The sequence below is a fragment of the Sparus aurata genome, chromosome 2 (genome assembly GCF_900880675.1).
Source record: "Sparus aurata chromosome 2, fSpaAur1.1, whole genome shotgun sequence".
NCBI lineage: Eukaryota > Metazoa > Chordata > Actinopteri > Spariformes > Sparidae > Sparus > Sparus aurata.
The window spans coordinates 7,314,596-7,336,551 of NC_044188.1; the positions used below are offsets into that span (position 1 = coordinate 7,314,596).

General features: G+C 40.3%; 1 protein-coding gene across 1 annotated transcript in view; it reads left to right on the forward strand.

The window, feature by feature from the left end:
• The window catches only part of LOC115571994 (protocadherin-16-like), an 82,562-nt gene extending 78,037 nt beyond the window's left edge, over nt 1-4,525 (forward strand). The window contains exon 21 of the mRNA XM_030401722.1: nt 134-4,525. Coding sequence (XP_030257582.1) covers nt 134-2,721 — 2,588 coding nt within the window. The 3' untranslated portion in view covers nt 2,722-4,525. The remainder of the gene's footprint in view (nt 1-133) is intronic.
• Nucleotides 4,526-21,956: the final 17,431 nt, after the last annotated feature.

Consider the following 21,956-nt stretch of genomic DNA (forward strand, 5'->3'; position numbering starts at 1 on the left):
GTTTACAAAAATGCATTGTAATTAAATTATTATCCATTGTTACTTCTTTAATTGTGAAACCACAGTATGTAATGAACAACACAAGGTTTAAATGTAGTTGCTCTGTTTATGACCACGTTTTGTGTTAACACAGGCACTCTGTTCGTCAACCAAAGAACTGAGTTCGATTTTGAGAATCCCTCCATCCTTGTGCTAATTGAGGCGCGGGACCAGGGCACTCCATCCCTTTCATCCATTGCCACTGTCCGGGTACAAGTGTCTGATGTCAACGACAACGCCCCCATCTTCCACCAGTCAGAATACAGAGCCACTTTGTCTGAAGATGGGCTTCCGGGATCAACTGTACTGACCTTAGAAGCTGTGGACGGAGATCTGTCCCGGGACAACTGTGGTTTTGATTTTGCTATTGCCAGTGGCAACTCAGGTAATACCTTCCAGATTGAGAGTAGTGTGCGCTTCTTGGAGGGGCAGGGCTTCCAGACAGTCGGCAGCCTGATCCTGGTTGAGGAGCTGGACTTTGAAGCAGTGCCAAGTTATAACTTGACTGTTGTGGTATCAGATCGTGGAATCCCTCAGCGGAGCTCCAGCGTGCCTATCCTCATCAGTGTTACAGATGCCAATGACAACCCTCCAGCTTTCAGCCGAGCAGAGTATAGTGTGGCACTGAGTGAGGGGGCAGCAGCAGGCACAGAGATTTTGCATCTATCTGCCACAGATCCAGACTCTGCTCCCAATGGAGAGGTGCAGTACTCCATAAGCTCAGGGGACGAGACAGGCCTTTTCCTGGTAGACCAGTGGACTGGAGCCTTGAAGCTTCAGAGACCTCTGGACAGCGAGAGTCAGTCGTCCCATATGATTGTTGTCCAGGCTACCGACGGTCAAGTGCACTACGCTTTGGCCCCAGTCAGTGTCGAGGTGAAGGACATCAACGATAACCGGCCCTTCTTTCCCCTCAAACAATTAACTGCTAGCATCAGGGAAAACCAACCCCAGAATGCCTTAGTCACCATGCTGCATGCAATCGACCATGACAGAGGTGTATTTGGACAGTTAAGGTACTACATGTTAGACTCTAAAGAGGGAAAAGAGGCCTTCCTCATCAATCAAACTTCAGGAGAAGTCCGAACTCACGCCACTTTTGACTTTGAGAAGGTAAACTCCTTCCATTTTGTGGCTGTTGCCTTGGACGCTGGCAACTATTCTGCGACTGTAACAGTGCAGGTTTATGTAACAGGGGAAGATGAATATGATCCAGTTTTCACCTCCTCAGAGTTCTCTTTCGAAGTGCCTGAAGGAGCAAAGACCGGTCAGATTATTGGAAAAGTGCAAGCCAGTGATGAGGATGGAGGTGTGGATGGCGTAGTCCTCTACTCCCTGGCAGACAGTTCGCCTTATTTTGAAGTGAATAAATCAACAGGAGCAATTTCCTTAAAGATGGACAGCTACAGTAGACATGTGAGTCGGTCTAAAAGAGAGGTGCGTCTAATGACACTGGATGTCACTGCTCACAGTCCTCTAGAGACGTCCCGCAGAGCAGTGGCCAAAGTTACTGTAGATGTGACCCACACAACTTTTGGTCTCAACACAGACATGAACATGCTGCTTGTCAGCGTCATTGCAGTTTCACTTGGGACCATAGTCATACTAATAATAATTGCTGTGGCACTATTTTTCGTTAAATTAAGACGTCACAAGAAGGAGAAAAAAGGACATCAGCGAGCACCAGCGGCAGGCACCATGATGCACAAGTTTGAGGAAACAAAAATAGCCGCGAATGAAATGATTTACCATCAGGCCCTTCCTGGATACACAGCTGATCAGGGTGGCAACAGTGGGGGTCCGTACACTCGTGGGGGATCCCTCGATCCCTCCCACTCCAGTGGCCGTGGCTCAGCAGAGGCAGAGGCAGCAGAGGATGATGAGATCAGAATGATTAATGAATACCCTCGAGTGTCAAGTATCTCCTCCTCCATGCAGGAGCGCATCTCTGCTCGAGGACCAGACTCTGGGATCCAGCAGGATGCAGATCAGCTGTCAGACGTGTCCTGTGAGCCTTCCATTGATTGGTTCAGAGGGAAGAAACTGGGCAGTGTGAGTGGTACTTTATTAGCTGGCCAGGTGCCAGTCTACAGGGATGAGGGGGGTGGGTATGTGGGTGTGGGGCGAGGACTCAGCATCTCCCACCCTAAAGATTATACTTTCCCAGAGGGTGGAAAGCCTGCTGTGGATGGCTCCCTGACAGCCATTGTGGCCAGTGATGAGGAGCTGAGGGGCAGCTATAACTGGGACTATCTGCTAAACTGGTGTCCACAGTTCCAACCCTTAGCTAACGTTTTTACTGAGATAGCACGTTTAAAAGATGAAACAGCTCCTCCTCATCCTCGCAGATCATTTCATCACAAGGCAAAGGCCGAGTCAAGAATCGACCCCCCACCTCTCATAACTTCTGTGGCCCATCCAGGGGCCAAAACTGTACCTCCAAAGCCTGCTGTCGGGAGGACATTCCCCCACTTGGCTTCTCTAAGAAGATCTCCTCTCAGTGCTGAGGGATCCATCTCCTCAGTCGCCATGTCTCCTAGTTTCTCCCCCTCTCTCTCACCGCTGGCAGCACGTTCTCCCGCAATCACACCCTTTAGTGTCTCCCAGGGCCCCTCAGCATCAATGATCAGCACAACTGATCACAACTTGGAACACAGTGAGGAGGCAGAGCTGAGGATTTAAAGTCAAAAAGTGAATTCTGAGTCATTGCTGTCCCAGACTTGTTCTACTGTATAACCACAGGGGCTGCAACCTAAAATGAGTCAACACTTTTCTCTTTTCTGTTCTGTTTCTGAAAAGAAGAAGGACACAAAGTCAAAATAGCTGAATTGATTGTGGTGCTCACTGAAGAAAAACTGAACTACATGACTAACAGGCCAAAATGGACTATGCCTTTTTATGTGTGTGTGTTTGTGAAAGAAACTCCTTATTCTTCTGTTGATCAGTGTTAATTTGCACATTCAAATGGAGATTCATACATGATGTCAATATTTTGTACAAAAGCATTGTCTATATTTTTATACATACATGTGGTTTCTGACAAGAAATGGCATAAAAGTGTCAATAGGTTGCTAAAACCTCAGAATATATTTCTATATTTGTATATTTGTTGCCTGTACTGTACACGGTTGGACTGTAAGTTGGTTTTATTTCTTGTTATTCTTAACCTTGTGGTTTTAAATGAAGCTCTTCATTAATGCTTTATGTATGGATTTTTGTAACAGATTATTGTAAATATGTACAGTGGGAGAGACGTCCTGTCTTGAACAAATGAAACATCAGTCAGAGCAGTATTGTGCGATCAGTTATTCTACGAATCTAGTGTTTGATCTCGCATCAAAAGGTAATCGTGAATGTGAAATGCTGAAGTTGTCTTAGTCCTCATCATACGTCTCTTCATTTCTTCTGCGGAGGAAAATGAAACCTGACATCCAATGATCCTGTCCTTCAGGTGCCCTTGCTTTAATTTCTCACAGTGAGCCTTACTGCTTTCATTTTGCATTGTGAAAATTATTCATGTGAGGGAGAACATTGAGCAGCTATGTGGTAAATGTAAAATGATTTGCTCTTATCAGCAGCCTATTAATTACAGAGAATGTAAGCAGGTCTTGGTCATTTGTCTACTCATTTAATGTTCCTCAGTAAAGTATTCACGACACTTAAGCTCTAAATCAGTGCTATCCTGGCACTGACATTTTCAGAAGGGTTTTCTCATTTTTGTGCAGATTTAATGTATAGATTTACTGACAAACTATAATGAATGTTATTTTGGACCACACTTGTCCCCTCTTTTCAATATCACTATAAAGAATACTATAAGGATTAAAAGTAATGCTAACAAATGTTACATTCGGTATGAAGGAAGTATGAAAAAGTGTATATTTATGAATGTTCAAACACCACCACAGAATGTTTGCTAGAAGAAGTGCATGTAATGTACATGTCCAGCCATAATTCACATAATGCTTTCACACAGATGCCTACATCAAAAATACGTTCATGATGATAATTGCTTTTTCGGCGGCCTTTACAAAATGATGTATACACTTGCATTGATAATTACCCAGAGCCCTACCATGGCTTAAATGCAGATTCCCCTTTCCTTCCGATATTGCTAAAAGTATTTCATTGCTTAAACCCTCAGTTTTAGACTCTCAATAACATTATCTTTAACAACACTAACATTCTACAATATTTTTTATTTATTTTATAGGTAGACTTCAGAGGCTGAAAGGCTTGGTAAATTATTTACAAGGATGCTATTTTGACCATGGCCAAACATACATGAACACTACCTATTTGATAGAATGAAGGTACCTTATTGTTTGTATTGTTTTTTTTACCACTTACATTTCATGTTTGTCCAAACTGTATAATGGTGCCATAGAAGAGAAATCCCTCCAAATGTTCATACATACAGTATTCTAGACTCCAGAGAAATGTTTTGAGATAAAAAGTGCCTGATTAAAGTACTTATGTGAACTCATTGTTTCTACTGTTTTCTTCTTTCTCTGCACAGAATGATAGTAATGTATGAAAATGAATCATATGATAACAGTTATTATGTATAATGAGTCCATGGATGTATATGGTTTTGGATTAAAAGTGGACCAATACAAAAGATAACCAATGCTTTAGCAAAGAAAGACTAATTTAAATGGAAACATGAGGGCAGTGTCTTGACATTTGTCAAATCACAAGACATCTTGTGCTCGACTGAGGCTGTTTTTCAACATTTCCAAGGGTGATACCTCTAGATATTTTTAGGTTAGGGTAGTTACCTAATTTAATGCATCTGTCCATTTTTGAGACCCAGAGTATTTAAAGCCAAACCATAATGATTTCCTAACCCTAACCTATTTGTTTTTGTGCCTAAACCAAACCAAGACAAGATGTCTACATTGTTAGATCTTCAATAAACATCAAATCCTGGTTCACTTTAAACTTCGCAGCACGCTGAGGAAGAAACCGGATCATCCTGAGGACAGAACAACCGGCCATAAGCAGAGTAATCTAGTTTAAGCTGTTCAAACCAGCCAGGACAGCACAAATTTGTACATCGTGGAGACAAAACAACCACTGACATCTGAGGGAGAAAAATCATTCCTTTGAGGACAACAAAGTAAACATCTATGCCAGAGAAGACAGATGGTTTGAAAGAGGAGTAAAAATATCCATCTCTGTCAAACTGGAATGGCCTACTTCGAACAGAGGAGGTGGCCTAGGACAATACTGACTTACCTCACCCACCCACACTGCAGTACTGAGTTCCCTCCCCAGACAGCTTGACTACTATTCACACCTGGGCTCACCTAGAAACCCATATGAAGGCTAGATTGGTCAACGACTCACAAGTGGACTTAACGACTGTGAAACTCTTAACGAAGGACACTTCCACACAAGCCTGCAACTCGCCTCCAGTTAATTGAAACTGAAGAAGCCTCTGGATTAGAGGTGAAACGTCTACAAGAAAGTGAAACACATCCAGTTGCCAACGATACAGCATTTAGGAGTGCTGTGACCTGGATGACTGAGAACCTTCATCAGCGACATAAAGAATCATGAAGTTTTAATATATCTGTAGTTTTGTAGAGACATACGCTCTTTTCTAGAGAATCATTATTCTGGTGACTGGGTTGAAATAAGGCTCCTCTGATACCTCAGAAGGATCAGCGGTATTTTCTGGCATCTCACACCTACAGCCAAAGTCATGAGCCCTAACCTGTGTATAAACTCTGCAACTCAAAAGTACCTATTCAGTTATTGGACAGAAATTCAGCCAGCCCCAGAGTTGTCCTAAACTTCACAGATTAAACTATGTTTGATTTAATGATAGCCATTAAGTGTTATTTAGAACTTGATAGTTATATGATGTAACACGAACACAATACTATATTAAGTTATTTGAAGTAATGGCTTTACAGATACACTTAGCTCTACTAAAAGCAGATGAAAAAAAAAAAACATGCACATTTCCTTCTATACGTGTCCTTGCTGAAGCTTTTCCAGCACAGATTAAGACAAACACGAGACCTTGAACATGAGCAAACCCAAAATATAACCTTCAGCTGCTTCACATGAAATGTTCAGATATTCCCAATTCCATTCTTATATTTGTTTGTTTAAATCGGCACCATATCAAGAAAGAGCCAGCCGTATTTCTTATTCTGTCATCGCCCTTTCATCTGTTTTGCCCAAAGATCTCATTCACATTACGTCTTGCAGCTCAGAAGTCATTCATCATGTAACAGCGACCACACCAAACTAATGTGCAAATCTCACATTATAATCTTTAGGCGTATCTGCGTAACCGACTCTCTTACAAAAATGATAAATTAGCATTACCTCTCTGTTGTCGTCAGTGCACTTATCTTTGTTTTGCTACTTTGGAAATTTGAAGTGTGTTTTGCTGTTTTCATTAATTGCCCTCAATTTCTATTCCAGAGATCGTGTAACTCATAACAACAAGGGCAATTTGTATGTCTGCACTCAGGGTTTAATACAACTAGAATGTTTTCATATTGTACATAAAACCTCTGTGTTTAAAACGTAATATTGGCTCTCAAATGATACACTGACGTAAAGAAAACATCAAAAAGGACTACACACTGTGATCTCTTGTTTTAACATAATTAACTTTTATCAAACTGCAGAAAGTTCAAGTGGTGCAATATTAACTGCTCTCTCTAGTAATGCATTTCTCAGAGGTCTTTTGAACTTGCGCATTTCAGAATTAATGCATGTCAACACTGCTGCTAAATAGTTTTATTTTTCGTATCCAGCCCTACCTGTCATGAAAACTCATTGCATCACTCTAATATTGCCCGAGGCTGGACAACACTCCCGCTGCCTGATGAAACAGAGCTGAAACTGGACCAGCGCTGTTTGTCCACTCTTAGGCCTGCCTCCAACTGGATACTGTGCTGAAACCTAAACCCTGCGGTATACTGAGCAATTACACGCACGCACACATGCACAAAGAGGTGAAATCATGTGTGCAGTTTTGGTCCCTTGACTGGAAACATGGGCGGAGCTGGCTGGATTGAACAGCCCGTTGATGATACACTTAGCTTGAGTGTCATAGCAGACTCAGGTTATGAGATGGCTGCTGTGACCCAAACCGAGCACCTAGGATCAGAGGCCAGTGTATACACAACAGATCTCAGATGATATGAGAAAGAGGGCATAAGCCAAGTCATTACTCAAAACTGAAATTAAAGGCTCTGCGTAAACCAAATGAAATCTATCATTTTCCCGTCAACACAAAGTGGATACACTGGAGGCTGCTCTGTTAACATGCAATCTGTAGAGCCAGGCTGCCCTGTTACCTTCACTGACGCACTGCTTCAACCTCTGTGTCTCTTTGACATTACTTTCAAGCGCATGTGGTATTAAAAAATCTGTGATCTTGGCGTTTTTTAAGCCTGCAACTGCAGTTTACTTCCAGTTTAATGCCTGTTGTTATTAACCTGGATGGTATTCTCATATATTTGGTGTTGATAACATGGTACTCATCAGGTCCATCATATACATTTGGGAAACTCAAGCGTAAAGCAGCTGAAATAAAAATCATGACGTTGCTAACGAGTACAAATGTACAGCTGTTTGCAGGACACATAGTGATGAGGTAATGCATGGGTTTGAAGCTGTGTAAGATCAATAACTGTAAATGATGTTGTAGTGCTTTTCACACCCTCAACTAACAGATTTGGTTGCTTGGTTATAGTAATCGTGTTGAGGCAAAGCTAAACTTAACAACATTTCCCAGTAATGTAATGATTTTGCAACGAATCTGATTGAATTAAGAATGACTATATAGAAATATAGAGTCTTCTCGTTGATGGTCTCTTTTGCTTATGTAGTACTTATAGAGAGATCACTGTGAAAGTGACACTGTTTCACACCAGTTAAAAAACTCTTTTGAGAGTCTAATGTTGATTGGGTTACTGAAAATGTAATGGTGTGCACATTTTGTTTTTCAGTCTGGAAACTATCAAACCATTTTCTCGAAATTTAAACAAGTCAAATCAAAATTTAACCACAGCCTTACACCGGTGTGAATAAATCAGCATGTGTTCATGAATACATCATGTAAGTCTGCTGGCAGGTTTACAAGGAAGTTTTTTTGGAAAGCTGTGAGAGGCTGGCGGGCCTTTCCTCAATTAACAGTGCCCTTGTTGTTCACAGTTCTCAGATCTCAGCTGGAGGTTGTTATCATGTTTCGTGATAGACAAGAATAAGAGGAATAACGTTCAGAGGCACAAATATCACAATTTGCCTTACACTTGTGGAAGCACAGTCATTTGTATTCTATGTGAGCGTCGTCAGTAAGCTACCTGTGTGCATGGTCTTCATACTATAAGCTGCTTTTTCACAGGGGAGCCATCCAGGCTTTGAAATCGTTGGACTGGCTGGAGAACAAAAGTGTTGGTATTCATATTGATCAGTTCCACACTTTGATCAAAGAATATGCTAATGAACTAATTTCATGCTTTGTTGAATGATTTCCCTTTGTTGCCAGTATAGCACTCTTCTGAAAAGATGCAATATTGTCTTTTTCTTGCAACACAATAAGTGAATGATTTATTACTGCTCAGGTAGAATCAAGGTTCAGGTGCAGCTTATTTCAGCTATGCAAGCAGGAACTGTGTAACTTGCATAATTACACAATGACTTTTTCTGAAGGTACCAAATCTGTAAACGTCTGATGTCACGTTTCATACTGTTTATATGTTTCTAAAATAAAATGCTCCTATCAATGTCTCAAAGGAATTTAGTGTTTTTCTTTATAACTTTACAGACCTCTTGCAAATCCTTCATCAGTAGCAGTACTTCAGAAAATGATACAAAATATAATATATGATATTAAATAGTTTTCATTCATGCAGTTTTCTGAAGAGTCAGTGTGATGCTCAGTGTCATTACTCCTGACATCTTGGCAGTGCCTGACTCCCCTTCACTCCCGGCTAATCCAAAAGTGGGCAAAGAGGTGTGACTGGCAGCATGAAACCTGGTTGCTGACAGCTAGCCAGACAGCTAGCGGCTAGCTGTCACCCAAAATGGCCAAGCCTTTAATTATTGCACTTGGTACTTGTATACAAATAGTATGTGAGTTATGACACAATATCTCATCCTTTTTAGTTGAGCTTGACTTTCTCTGGAGTTCTGTGTCACGATGGAGGTCTGGATATGCAAAATTACGCTTTTCGATGAATTACAAACCTGATCCATTACATAACCGAGGAAGCAATGTTTTTCATCAAGACACTGTCTGATTTTAATCTGACATTATTTAACTTCCTGACTTCCAGAAAATGGGTGCGGTGGTGTAGTTCTACCAAAATAATGGTTCTTCGGTCAGTGAAAAATTATTCTTGGCAAGCAAATTACTACCAGGCACTGGCAGGTGGGTCAAACAGTAAATAGTTACTCTGAGTGCGTCAGGTCAAACTTTTGAATTAACCCGTAACATGACAGTCTTGTGGTTAACACAGTAATGTTAAAGGTCCCTATTAAGAAGTTTCCTGTTTGCATAGGAAAAGACTTGCAATCCAGATCTGATTTGGTTGATTTGGAATTGCCAGCTAATGAACAGGATTTCAAGCTTTCCTGTCATCACAAAAGGTATGATGCAATGTATATAATGTAGCACTGCTTTGCCAAAGGACTCTTGCTTTATAAATGAGGCCTTTATTCCTTTTTATAGTCTTGGTAAAACAGGCTTCTCTCTTGTATTCTAACTTAATTGAATATGTGGTGAGAAAGCAATAATCAAAGCAGAGGGGAAAAGGTTTGAAAGGGATCTCAAATATTTGGAGGTTTTGTTTATATATTGAAGGGTTGGAAATCTAATTTCAGAGTTAAGCCACGCTGAAGGTCTAACTGCTTAATAACTACTTTAAGCGTTTGACTGACATCAGTAACAATCGACTCGTGGCATAACCTCAAAATAATATCTTGATGAATTGAGGCTGTATCATGATACACATGTGTCTTGATATTTTGAATTCTCCTCAAAAGCACTTGAGAAATGTCATAGCACAATATTTTTTTTGTGTACCGCAGCCTTTAAAACCAGGAAGAGACAACACGTATACATATCACAATATAATGAGATCCAGAATCTAAGAAGATACACAGTCTCTTATCATGAGAACGATATAATATCCATATATTGCTCAGCGCTAATTTACAATAAATAAAAATGCTGTAAAGTTATATGAAAGTGAATATACTGTACACTCAGTCCTACATGTGCGCAGTGGGATATCTCTCTGATGAAGGCACTGTGGCAGAGGACGGGGAACACATTGTCAGATGTTGCATGCAGCGTGCCTACCTGACCTTAAAGGAAGCCAAATAATTAATCCTTACTCAGACATTCTAGAGACGTTCCTTTCATGCTTTTTAGCAGTGAAGAGCTTACGTAGAGCTGAAGGCATAATGACTATAACGACTGGAGGATATAATGGTTTTAACATGGCCTCTGCAGAAGAGCTTGTGCCATGGGTCCCTCTCACTGTCTTATGTTCAAAAGCACTTTCTATAATGAAGCAACCAAAATAGGCAGGCTTTCAGAGGTAGTTAACCGGGGCTAGATAATGTCTTTTTTTATAATCTCGGCAGTGATCTCATCTTGATGACATAATATATGATGTGACAGATAAAAGATGAATACCAGCTGCAGAAATCAGTCAGTTGTGAAGTGAATCTTAAGTGAAGGATATGGGCTCATGGACATAAGGAATGGGAGTCTTTGCATACGGGTGTGAGCTGCTTTGTCTGCAGGCCCTTTGGTAAGGATCAGACTGTTTTCTGGAGAAGCCCAGGCTACCGTCCAGTTAAAATGAGGCCAGACCAGAGAGAGGTCTCTCTGCACCCGCTTGGATTACCCATAAACCCCTCATACCTGCAGCTTGCACGGAAGTCTCTGCTCCCTGTTCCTTCAACAGAGGACCAGGCTCCAGGGATGCTCCATCCTCAGCTTACCACAATCCTTTCTCCAAACACTCCGGAGAGACTTTTTCCCCCCTCTGATCGTCCTGTCTCTTACGAGTTCTGTTTTTTCCCCTGCTCTCTCTTCAAGGTCTTGCCAGGCTACTTGCGTGACTAGAGGGAGTGGAAAAAAAGGTTTCAAAACCCATTGGCACGCGAGCCCCAAATCTATTTTTGGAGAGCGTTCTTTTTTTCTTTGAAAACAAAAAAGCCACAGGGAGAAATAGGCAATACTGGGGTGAAGGGGGTCTGTTTCTCATTTGGCCAGGCCTGCCTCCTGTCCTGCCCCGCCAGCGTCAGAACCACAGCACTATGGGGAAAGAGGGTGGCTCAGACTAGGGAGGAGAAGTGTTTTTCCTGCAAAACCGCGGCCAAAACTATGGACCCTCATCTTAGCCCTTGTCACTTAGCAACCAGCCCAACCTGCTTTCCATTACTAGGCCATCTGCTTGTGTTTCAGGCTTTACTTTGTTTTGATTTGTTTCGCCCCTTTTTAACTTTTCTCTTAAATTCGGCATGATTAAATGACTGCATTTAAATCCATCCTTCATTGATAATTCATTATCATCAGGCATTGTTTGGTAGGCGTGCTGCAGCCTATGGCTTCACTCCACTCCACTCTGCCTTGATGATTTGCTGCAGTCATTGTGTACAGCGGTTTGTGGAGGAGACAGATGATGCGATAGGAATTCAATAAATTATGTATGAGGCGTGTATTGTGTGACATATTTGTGAACATGTTCTTTTCGGTTTTCACTTGTTTCCAGAGCAATGTATTTACTATACAAGGCTGTGACAGCTCTGAATTTTGTGCATTTTGCGAGTGTTTTGCAAATGCACTGGAATTCCAGACCCATTTCTTTGACGCATTTGTTGCGTCAGTAAAACAATAAGAACGTTCGATAGCAAAAACATTGGCAAGGTAAAAAAAAAAACATGACCATAATGAATTTGACAGCAACACCATTTACATATATTTAGATTAATTCTACAGGTGGCATGTGTTATCCTCTCTGGCCGTGACGACAATACCTGTTTATGCCACGTTGAGATTTCCTTTGCTCAGTTAAGAGGAGGCAAAACTATTACAAAGGCTCTTGTCCTGATAAGTACCGTAATGAAATGCTGATGATGTGACTGTTTTTTAAGGCTTTTATGTAGGGGTATTAAGGCTGCCAACTAATTTGAGTTTATAATGACAACTGTTGTAATTACGCCAATTTGGGCAAGAGATGCTGCAGTCTGTCAGTCTGAAGGGCCAACACACAATAACATGAATGAAAATGGAGAGCTTTGTGGTTGTAGAGTATAATGACTCACAGCAGTGTGCTGCTGCGCTGATGACGAAGTGTTTCCCATCACGGATTCTGTGATGGGAAATTTCTTGTAGAGACTTAGGAAAACCACTGAGCCTCCAACTGATTCTGTCAAAACAAAGCCTCTTTTCCTATTCTAATATACTGTAAAGCAGCAGAGTACATACATATCCAGTATATTAAGGTACAGTATCAGTTCAGATTATCCAAGCCAAATTTCTTGTTATCCACTTGATGAGTCTCAAATGCAAAATTGTCATTGCTGGTGTTTGTGCACATCTAAAGGAAATTAATGGTGCTTGTACACAAAAAAAACCAAAGAAACCTGGTGATTCTGGACACCCTGCTATTATTCCTCACACACTGCCATCAGGCCAAACCTTCATTTTTCAAAAGATCGTACCTGCTGACTCTCAGCTCCTAAACATATACATTTTCATTTTCTTAATAGTCCAAACAGGAAGGGGAAACGTGTTGATGTCAGTACTGATGTTGGTGGCATTTTGTGTGGCAGCACTTTCAGGTAAACTTAATCAAGAGGTACTGAAGGTCTACACTCTATTCAACACCTACCGACAAATATACTATTCCCTCATCACATTTCTGCAACCTTGTTTGACAGAAAGTGTCACCTTAACTGAACATCATGTGGGTGAGGGCTATTTCTGAGAAGTTCTCTTTTTTTAAGGCAAGATCCTGTGTATCAAGTCAATCCAATTCAAAGTTATCGTATGAATAAAATTCTGTTAAAAAGATGAAGTAGTCGTCCACTCTTGTTGACACTGGATTATGTTTCGAGAGGGAGAGATACACTTTGACAAATCATCTGTGTGGCCATTTGAAAATATATAACACGTTTGTCATCAGCAAGACCCAAACCTCTGCTGAAGGTCGCACTGACAGTCATGTTTTGATAAGATTTCTGGGAGAAAAAACAACTTTGCTGAAGGTTTGGGAAAAGATAAAGTGGCACTACCGCTGCCTCCCCTCTCTGTGCTTTAAACCCGAGCCAAAAAAATCGGACCAAACAACAAACCAAAACTTCATATATTTTTCATCAAGTCTTTAACCAAACAACATTGCATAATATTCTTAAAGAAAGTATTTTATTGACCCATTTTTAGCTTGGGAAGTTACTATATTGATCTAACCTTCCAAGTGAGATTGGGGATTATTTTCTTTAGTCTGATATCTCTATGGGAATCTGGCTCAGTGTTGGGCGAAACCATCAGAGAGTCAGATTGATTGACTGAATGCAAACAGATCCCAGCTCCCTTCTTCTTAGTGAATCGTTGAGCCGTGGGGATAAAAAAACTTGTCAGGCTGTTTCAGAAAAAAAAAACATTGAATATGCTGAAATCTTTCCTCATATAATGATCAGCCAACCTGTATTTCCTGCAGCGTATACAGGTACCGAGGGAGAAAGACTGTAAAGGATCCAAGGGGAAAGTGGCCTCATAGTGGCACATAAACATACTTTCTAGACAGATTTAGTCTGATAAACCAACAGTAAAGTCCAACTGTTGTAACTGAGGAACTCAGCACTCAACACCTGCTTTAACAGATATCTCTACCTTCCAGCACTATCCGTCTAAGGGGCATAAATCTGGGACTATGAAAACACGCGCTGACAGGAATAAGTAAGAAGACCAGAAAAGGCATGAGTCATATTCATCTCTCTACTTATTAAACTATCATATATTAAACTATACATGTTTTACTTTGGAAAATATTAGAATCACTGTGCCAAGAGCTTATGCAGTCAACCTTCTGCAGCACTGACAACCCAAAAGAGAAATGTCGGATGAAATATTGTTGCAATCATGCAAGAAAAATAAATTATAAAGACTTAAGCCTGAACGATACTGGATTGTTGGGACAGATGCCTATACCAATATTAGTTGCACATTAACACACTTTTTTTTTTTTAAATGATCCCCTAAATGTAGCAATCAAATACTTGTGACGAAGATATGGCATGGAGACAGTTACGGTGTAACAATAAACTTTCTTGTCCAAAATGACAACAGTGAACTGAAACAATAAATCACTGTAAATTTAATAATCGCCAATAAATTACCCCTTGCATTTTTTTCTATACTATGTTAAAAAAAACTGTTTTCATCTCTGCACCACTTGGCGACCTCCACAGTTGAGAGTGGTGCTGTTTGTTTTTTATTGTTTTTTTTTTAACTCTTGGTGTTAAAAGGTGGATTTATGTTCCTAAACATTTTTGCAGCAGTGAGCCACAGAGATGCCAAAATCCACAGTAATGTACCGTAATTCTCTCTTATTTGGCTGCTGAATTAAGGGGAAATGTAGAAACAAAACTGGTGGGGACAGATGGTCGGTTAAAAGTGGCCGGCTGACTGCATTTGTTGATAATAAATTATTATTTTCATCATTAATTTACTGTAAATTAATAGTAGCTACCGAATGTAAAATATCAGAAAATATCACATAAAAAAATTTAATGCATACAATACTCATTACTGAGCATCATATTTTGCATAACTCTCAGGGGGAGGAGGGGCACCCACGAAGGGGGCGGGGCGTCCACGAGGGGGCAGCAGGGTGGCCAACAACAGGTAGGCTTGTTTATCTTACTAGGCTTGCTTCAGTTCCATCCTTCTTCCAACTCTTTGTTTATTTTTAATCAGCCGAAAGTTAAGCAGAGTCAGGTACTGCCAAGCTGGCAACAGTATCACATCTGAGCTTCAAACTGGTTCTTCAGAAACCTATGGGTGGTGTCATGGTGGCTTTGTCCAAAATTGTTACAGTCAATGATCTGTGCATATCACACAACATATGTGTCTGTGTTGATTTAAATCAATATATCTGTGATGAGTAAATATTGGAAAAAAACATATATCACTCAAATAAAGTTGATGGGAATGTCATCACTATCTTTGCCCTGAGGGCTAGGAACTATGTTTCTTAAAATGATTATGTATGTCTGGTCACGCTACCTAATGTGAAACCCATGGTAGATAGTGAAGGCTGGGAACACAAGACATTTCATTTCTCACACAGCATCATTTACGTCATTCATTTAACAACAGATTTTTAATTTAAGAAAGTAGACAGCACACTGAGCACACTCAGATTTCCATTGTTAAACAGCTAAAACCTTATCATCTACAGCTTTGCCTGGTTTTCGGTTGTTAAAATCAAATGTGTTTGAAATGATCGTGACAGCTCTGCCTGCTATTTCACAGATCAGTGCAAACTTTCCACAGTCTTCGGAGTCAGTCATGGTTATAATCAGCAGTGCTGCCTGTTCCCAGCTTATTAAATGATGAGTCTTTGCTGTTGACAGATTCATACATTTGTGAGTGATGACCCTCTAAATGGAATGGGAAATAAAGATAACAAAACAAATATAAACGGAGGCTGCCAGACAACAGGCTTCGAAACTTTTATTAGTTTTTTTCATAAAGTTCACATCAATGGCTCCAGTGGCAACAACAATCATTTAAGGCTGGACATTTTCGACTTGACCGCCTGATTAAGACCAGAGAGAAATATTTAATCCTTGATGCTAATTAACCTTCTGACGTCGAAATACTCTGAGACCTGAAAGGGACTTCAGGCAATTTGGATTTAAACTTGACTAGCAGAGTGATTAACTGATCTCTGAATCATTGTTTAGACCCGATGCCTCTTAGGGTCCCTCTTTAATAATTGTGTGTCTGCTCTGTGTTGATGCGATGGAGCACAGAAAAGCACGGCTTGGTTTTTGTTTTCTTTAAGCCGGAGGGATTCCAGCAAGGTCTCATCAGACATGAGCTGCCAGCCTTGAGGTTTGAACAGTGGACTGACATACTTAACCTCATCAGTCACTGCACACGTTCTCTCATTTGCATATGATACTTGGCTGTGGGAAAAAAGGTGGGCTACAATAATAAAGTTGCAGCCAAAGGGGCAACAATAATTTATGATGATCCCCGATGATGTTTATATCAAATGCACACACTCTACTGCTTTGAGGATTTATTATGGTGCACACGATGAATCGAGAACATATGGCAGTGCTTAGCTGCCAAGTGTTTTTTTTTTCCAAGGCTCACCATTCTTACAGCTCAATGAAGAGTGGTGAGGCTGCTAACTCTGAATGGGGACGTCAGCACAAAGGTGCATAGTCACAGAGTTAGTGATTATGCCTTCCTCGGCTAAAGCTTAAATTTCCTTATTGGCACAATCATTTTTTATTCAGTACATACCTAACGCGGCTCAAGTATTTTAGCTGAAGAAAAAAATCCATTTAGCTTTCCACATTTAAACTTTTACATTAAACTGCAAAATGACTTCTGAAACTGTTTCAGCCTGAGAAATAGACATAATTCTTCTGCAGTTGTTTCTTCTTATCCTCCTGGTCCTAGGAAATATGAGCTTTGTTGGTCCTCTAATCAAGAACTGAACTTGAACTACACCTGGGATACAGGAATGCAACAGTAATTAACAATCTTTTGTTATACAAACCAAGCAGGTACTTTAGAGGCTGTGGACCAGCACTGAAAACTCATTTTATGTTGCTCAGGTGACTAAACTGGTGCCGTCCTGCTTTGCATAACTGAGACACTTAATCAAGATCAGGTCTTTCCTTTCCTCTGCAGATTAAGAAGAGGTTATTCATGCTTTAACCTCTTTCAGACTTGACTACTACAGTGGAATTTTATTTAGGTATTAACAGGCAGAACATCCAAAATCCAAACAAAACGCTTCTGCCAGGATTTTTTTTATTTCAGGGGAGAGTCATTGGGAGCAATGCTGTATGGCTGCTTGTTTTCGTTTATTTCTCTGTTCGTGTCATGGTTAACAAATCTTAATAGACCTTTTTCACAGCAAACATTGGCATGCCACATCAGGAAAGGCTCTGGTGTAAAACTAATAACATGGGGCTATACATTCTGGCTGTCTGAAACACTTTAAGTGAAAAATTAAGTATTCATTAATAAATGAGTTTCACTTGTAGAATCAGAAAAAATGAAGAACTTTAATTCAGTTAACCAAATGCATTCTGTACAAAATTGTAGATAATACACTAGACAATAAGGCTTTGGTTTCATAATATTGCAAATGGGAACAGGGAGCTTTGAGCCTTCTGCAGCATTAAGCCTGATTCTTAAGTGCGTGCTAAACTGTGGACAAAAGCTCAGTGTTAGTTTTGTCACCATATGTGAATATGGGAAGTTTTTATGATCTCCATGCTGCTGCTTATTTGTCAGTGGTCTCACAAATGGCTTTGGAAGCCACAAGTCTTATAAAATAAGTTGTGGGAATAATTAAACACGACAAAAACAATAGAAAATGAAACAGTGAAAGTGAGAGATTTGCAGTGATGTACAACAAACAGCTGTAATGTTGTATAATGATTTGACTTATTGACCTAGAAAAAGATAAAGTTAGCAACTGGATAGAAAAGCTCAGATTCACCAAAAGAATGTCTTAAAGCATTTTAAGGCCTTTCATGTCTAAAATATCTTTTATTTTCTGCTATAAACCATTTTAGTCTCAATTTACCCAACACAGACTGCTCTTCCCTCTTCACACGAACTTTGTGGTTGAGTCAGGATCCTTTTTTCAGATAGGTGTTTACATGTGGGTGTCACAGACAGGCGTGAAAGAGCCTCTCCAGTTGCCATTATACAATCACGCACCACATTCTCTGTGGACTCCATTTGTCTACTCCAGCTCGCTGACTGTATTGTTAAATATGCTTGAGTGTTGTGGATTTTTGTGGAGAAAAACTGATAAACATAACCTATTGCTTTGACATGATAAATAACTGGAGAAGAGATGAATAAAATGACAGTGTGAGTGTGAGTGTATTTGAGTGAGTGAATGTTGAGAATTTAATAAAAGACACAACTGTATGATGAACATGGCACATGTTTTTATACTAATTTCCCTGCAGAGGCAAAACCCAATAGGCTGCTCATTATAGTTTAAAGATATAAAACATAACATTTACACATGAGATTGTCTAAAAACAGTTAGACATTTGTTATATATCATGTTGAGTTGTATACATAAATTATCCAAAATGTTTGCAGCATTCTTCAAACCCAGAGATAAATCTCATTGTATTCCATGTAACGGGGCTTTTCACTTGACTGCCTGTCGCTATAACTTCCGGGAGAGAGTCAGGACAGACATCACAAACATGATCAAACATAATGAGACTAAAAACTTCAAACATTTCCTGGTCCATGACCATTTCTGCCTGAGACACGTCAAATTTATTTTCACTGGCAACAGCTCCCACGATAACACACTACTTCACAACAACATCTAATTACTTTGTTTTCATGGTTTTGATTGAGAGACCTTAAGCGGCAGAAAGTACATACGGTGTGTTTAATGCATGTACTGCAACTCTAATGTAACATCTTGAAGAAGTGTGAAGGATCACACTATCAAACACCCCACACAGTCTCGGCGCTCTCCAGCAGGTGTTTTAAATTATTTCTGACTGGTTAGACTTCAGTTCGTGCATGTGTGTATGTGCGTGAGTGTGTGTGTGCAGACGATGCCTGACTGACATCTCCCATATTCTCCTGTTAGTTTTGTGGTACCATTAGGGTTGAACAGATTTGAATGTTTTGTGAATACATAAAACTTTGACGTTTTTTTAAGTTATATCAATGCATAACTCTGCCCGACTCCAACCTGAGGGGAGGTCTGAGTGAAAACACCTGTGTGGGCATGCAGAACCTGAGATACAGGAAAGTGACACGTTATAATACTAGATATAGACTCCCCCCCCCCCCCCCCCCCTTTTTTTTTTTTGTGGCAGCTGTATACGTGTACAATGTGGCACCAATACATACCCACAAAAATACACTGTTGTGTCTGGATTCTTGGGTGCTATTCTTCATCTCTGCGCTGGGTTCGCCTGGTCCAGTAGGAGGACTGCTGTCGTAAATCAAAGCCTCTACGCAACAACAGTGTGGTGAGAGTGGTGGGAGCCAAGTAGTTTGAACTGCACTTCTCCAGCCGGGCGTCTGGAACAAGCCCAGCTACTGAGAGTGCTCTGAACAAGAGCGGCCTACTTCAAGTGGAAAGTATTTTGGCCTACAGTCCCATCTGCTTTCACTTTGATTCCACATCTAAATAGATAGTGTCTATGGCGTGTGGACGATTATGTGTTTTACACTGCAATTCGCTTCAAAAATATTGATGTTATGGAGATTTTCTCTCATCAGCGTAGGCTTTTCACTACACAGGTTCTGCTTGGATCTTGGAGTTACACACTCAGCATCTCATAAAAGTTATGGCTCATAATTGCAAAACTTTTAACTGCTCATAGGAAACTATTAAGTTTGAAACTTTAAACTCAGACAAGAATGTCATTGATATCCTCAGAAATTGCCTGTTAGGTCCTTTGAGTCCCCGGCATGAAATAGACTGTAGTGTTACCAGAAAAATAGCCCACAGGAGGACTGAAGTTTAATCTCACACATAATGCCCATACACACAGATAATGTTTGACATTTTATATGTGTGTGCGTCTAATTTAGTGAGCTACGGTGGCTGCTATCATTTCAGCTCACAGCATCCATCTTTTCAACCGCTTATCTGCATTCATTTCTAACAATTTCTTACCGTCACAGTGTCCTTGGAGCAATGCAGTAAATATCGCATGTCAGCCTGCCTTTTGTTACTTGTTGAATTAAATTCAAGTGACGATATATAAGAAATGCAACCCTCACCTGATGCAGCAGATAGTTATTAGAAAATATTGGTTTAAGCTAAATTCCAGAGAAAGAACTGTCACACTTAAAATGCCAAGTCAAGCAGAGATGACATGCGTTTCCACTACAGCTTCACTGCAGAGAAGTAACTGTGAGCTGCCCGACGTTTTGTCACTACAAACAGACAAGCATCAATGACAATACAGGTAAACTGATGAAAGGAATGTCAGTATAAAGAGCCCCAGGCTAAATGCAGTTGTTTATACCAAAGCTGAGGAAAACTTGTTACTCTGATTACGTCATGATGACTTTGATAGGGGAAATTCACAGAGAACACACAGGAAGAGATAAAGCCAAGCCTGACTAACGCTTGAGACCAAAGAGCCGAGCTGTGTAGGAATATCCAATTTTATGTTTTCTTACTCTACCAAATAAGAATCTGTGCCAACCGAGTTTTAGAGTGTCTCTCATATCCAAAGAAAAAAGAGATCTAAGATTCCCTAGTTGAATATCACAGGTGGCTTGTAGGATAGAAGTTAAACAGTAGATGTGGGGCGGTTGCTAAGGTTCAGTCAGGTTTGATTATCATGATATCTGCTTGGCAAGACAACAAAGGAATCCAATGTATTGGTACTGTTCCACCCAAGACCCAGATGCTGCAAGATGCAGATCAAAGGCGTATGTAGGCAAAATAATGTAATAAAATTATAAATAATGCAATGTAATGCTCTGTGTATTAAATATAAAACAGGAATAAAGATTTTATGATGGCATACTTGTAAAGATTTCTAAATTCAAGATCTCAGCTGAGCTGCTAATTACTGTGCAGGCTGTGGGTGGAAGGCTCTGCCTGAACTTTGACCATGCAAAATACTGTAGTCTGCACAAACAGCTAATTCTAGTCATTATGAGGTTAATGGGGAGATTGGTCATGATGCTATTAGTAAAAAGTGAAGCACAATTTTTTTTTCTTGGTTACACTTAATAGTTTATTTCTAATTTCATTAAAATTATTTCCTCCATGTGCTGGTTGGGTTGTTTTCTCATTCATTTTCCCTCTCAGTTGCCATGCTATGCAGACAAAGACAGCAGAGTGGTGCAGATCAATTATTTACCAAAACCAGGTTGACAGTGTGATTGGAGCATTATTCAGATCACCTGTTGCACAGGGTGAGACAGGCATTTAAGTAATGATTGAGAGCAACTTGCTGTGCTCCCCTCTTGGCCAATCAGGGCGTGATCACGCCCTTTCCTGAATGCTTAATAAAGGTCTTTCCAAACCTTCCTTGACCTACTGCCAATCTCACTTAGCCGATGTTGGCAGTCAGAAACTGTAGTCTTTTTAGGCTTTTGAGATGTTTTCTGATTGAGATTGACTTTGAGCATTCAGCAACCTAGTTTGAAGAAATGTCTTTTTTAAATCTCCATATTACTTTTTTCTAACTACATTGAAATCCGTGCCTCTTTATACACTTTTTCAAAAGCATGAGGCAGGCAGGGATCAACACCGGCAAAGCGGTCCAAAAAGTCAAACACTTCTCAAGTGGCAGGTAGAAAATACAAAGCCCAGAAAAGATGAGAAAAGGTTTAAAAGAACAGGCAGGGGGCAAGTTTCAGATAACAGAATGCAGGTGTCAGAGGCTACAAAGAAGTGGCAGAAAAAACATAGCACCTTTAACAACCTGGCAGGGTGTAGACCCTTTTCACAGCAGACATTTTGACTGGTCAAAGCAGGAAAAGCACAAATGTGACCAATAACGTTAACAATGGCTCCATTCTATTATGTTTCCCAGTAAGCCATATCGGTGAAGGAGCATGCACAATATCAGTCCTGGAATAAGCGCACCTAAATGGAATGCAGCCATTCTTAATGTTATAAATTCCACTTGTGACAAGTCAAAATGTCTGC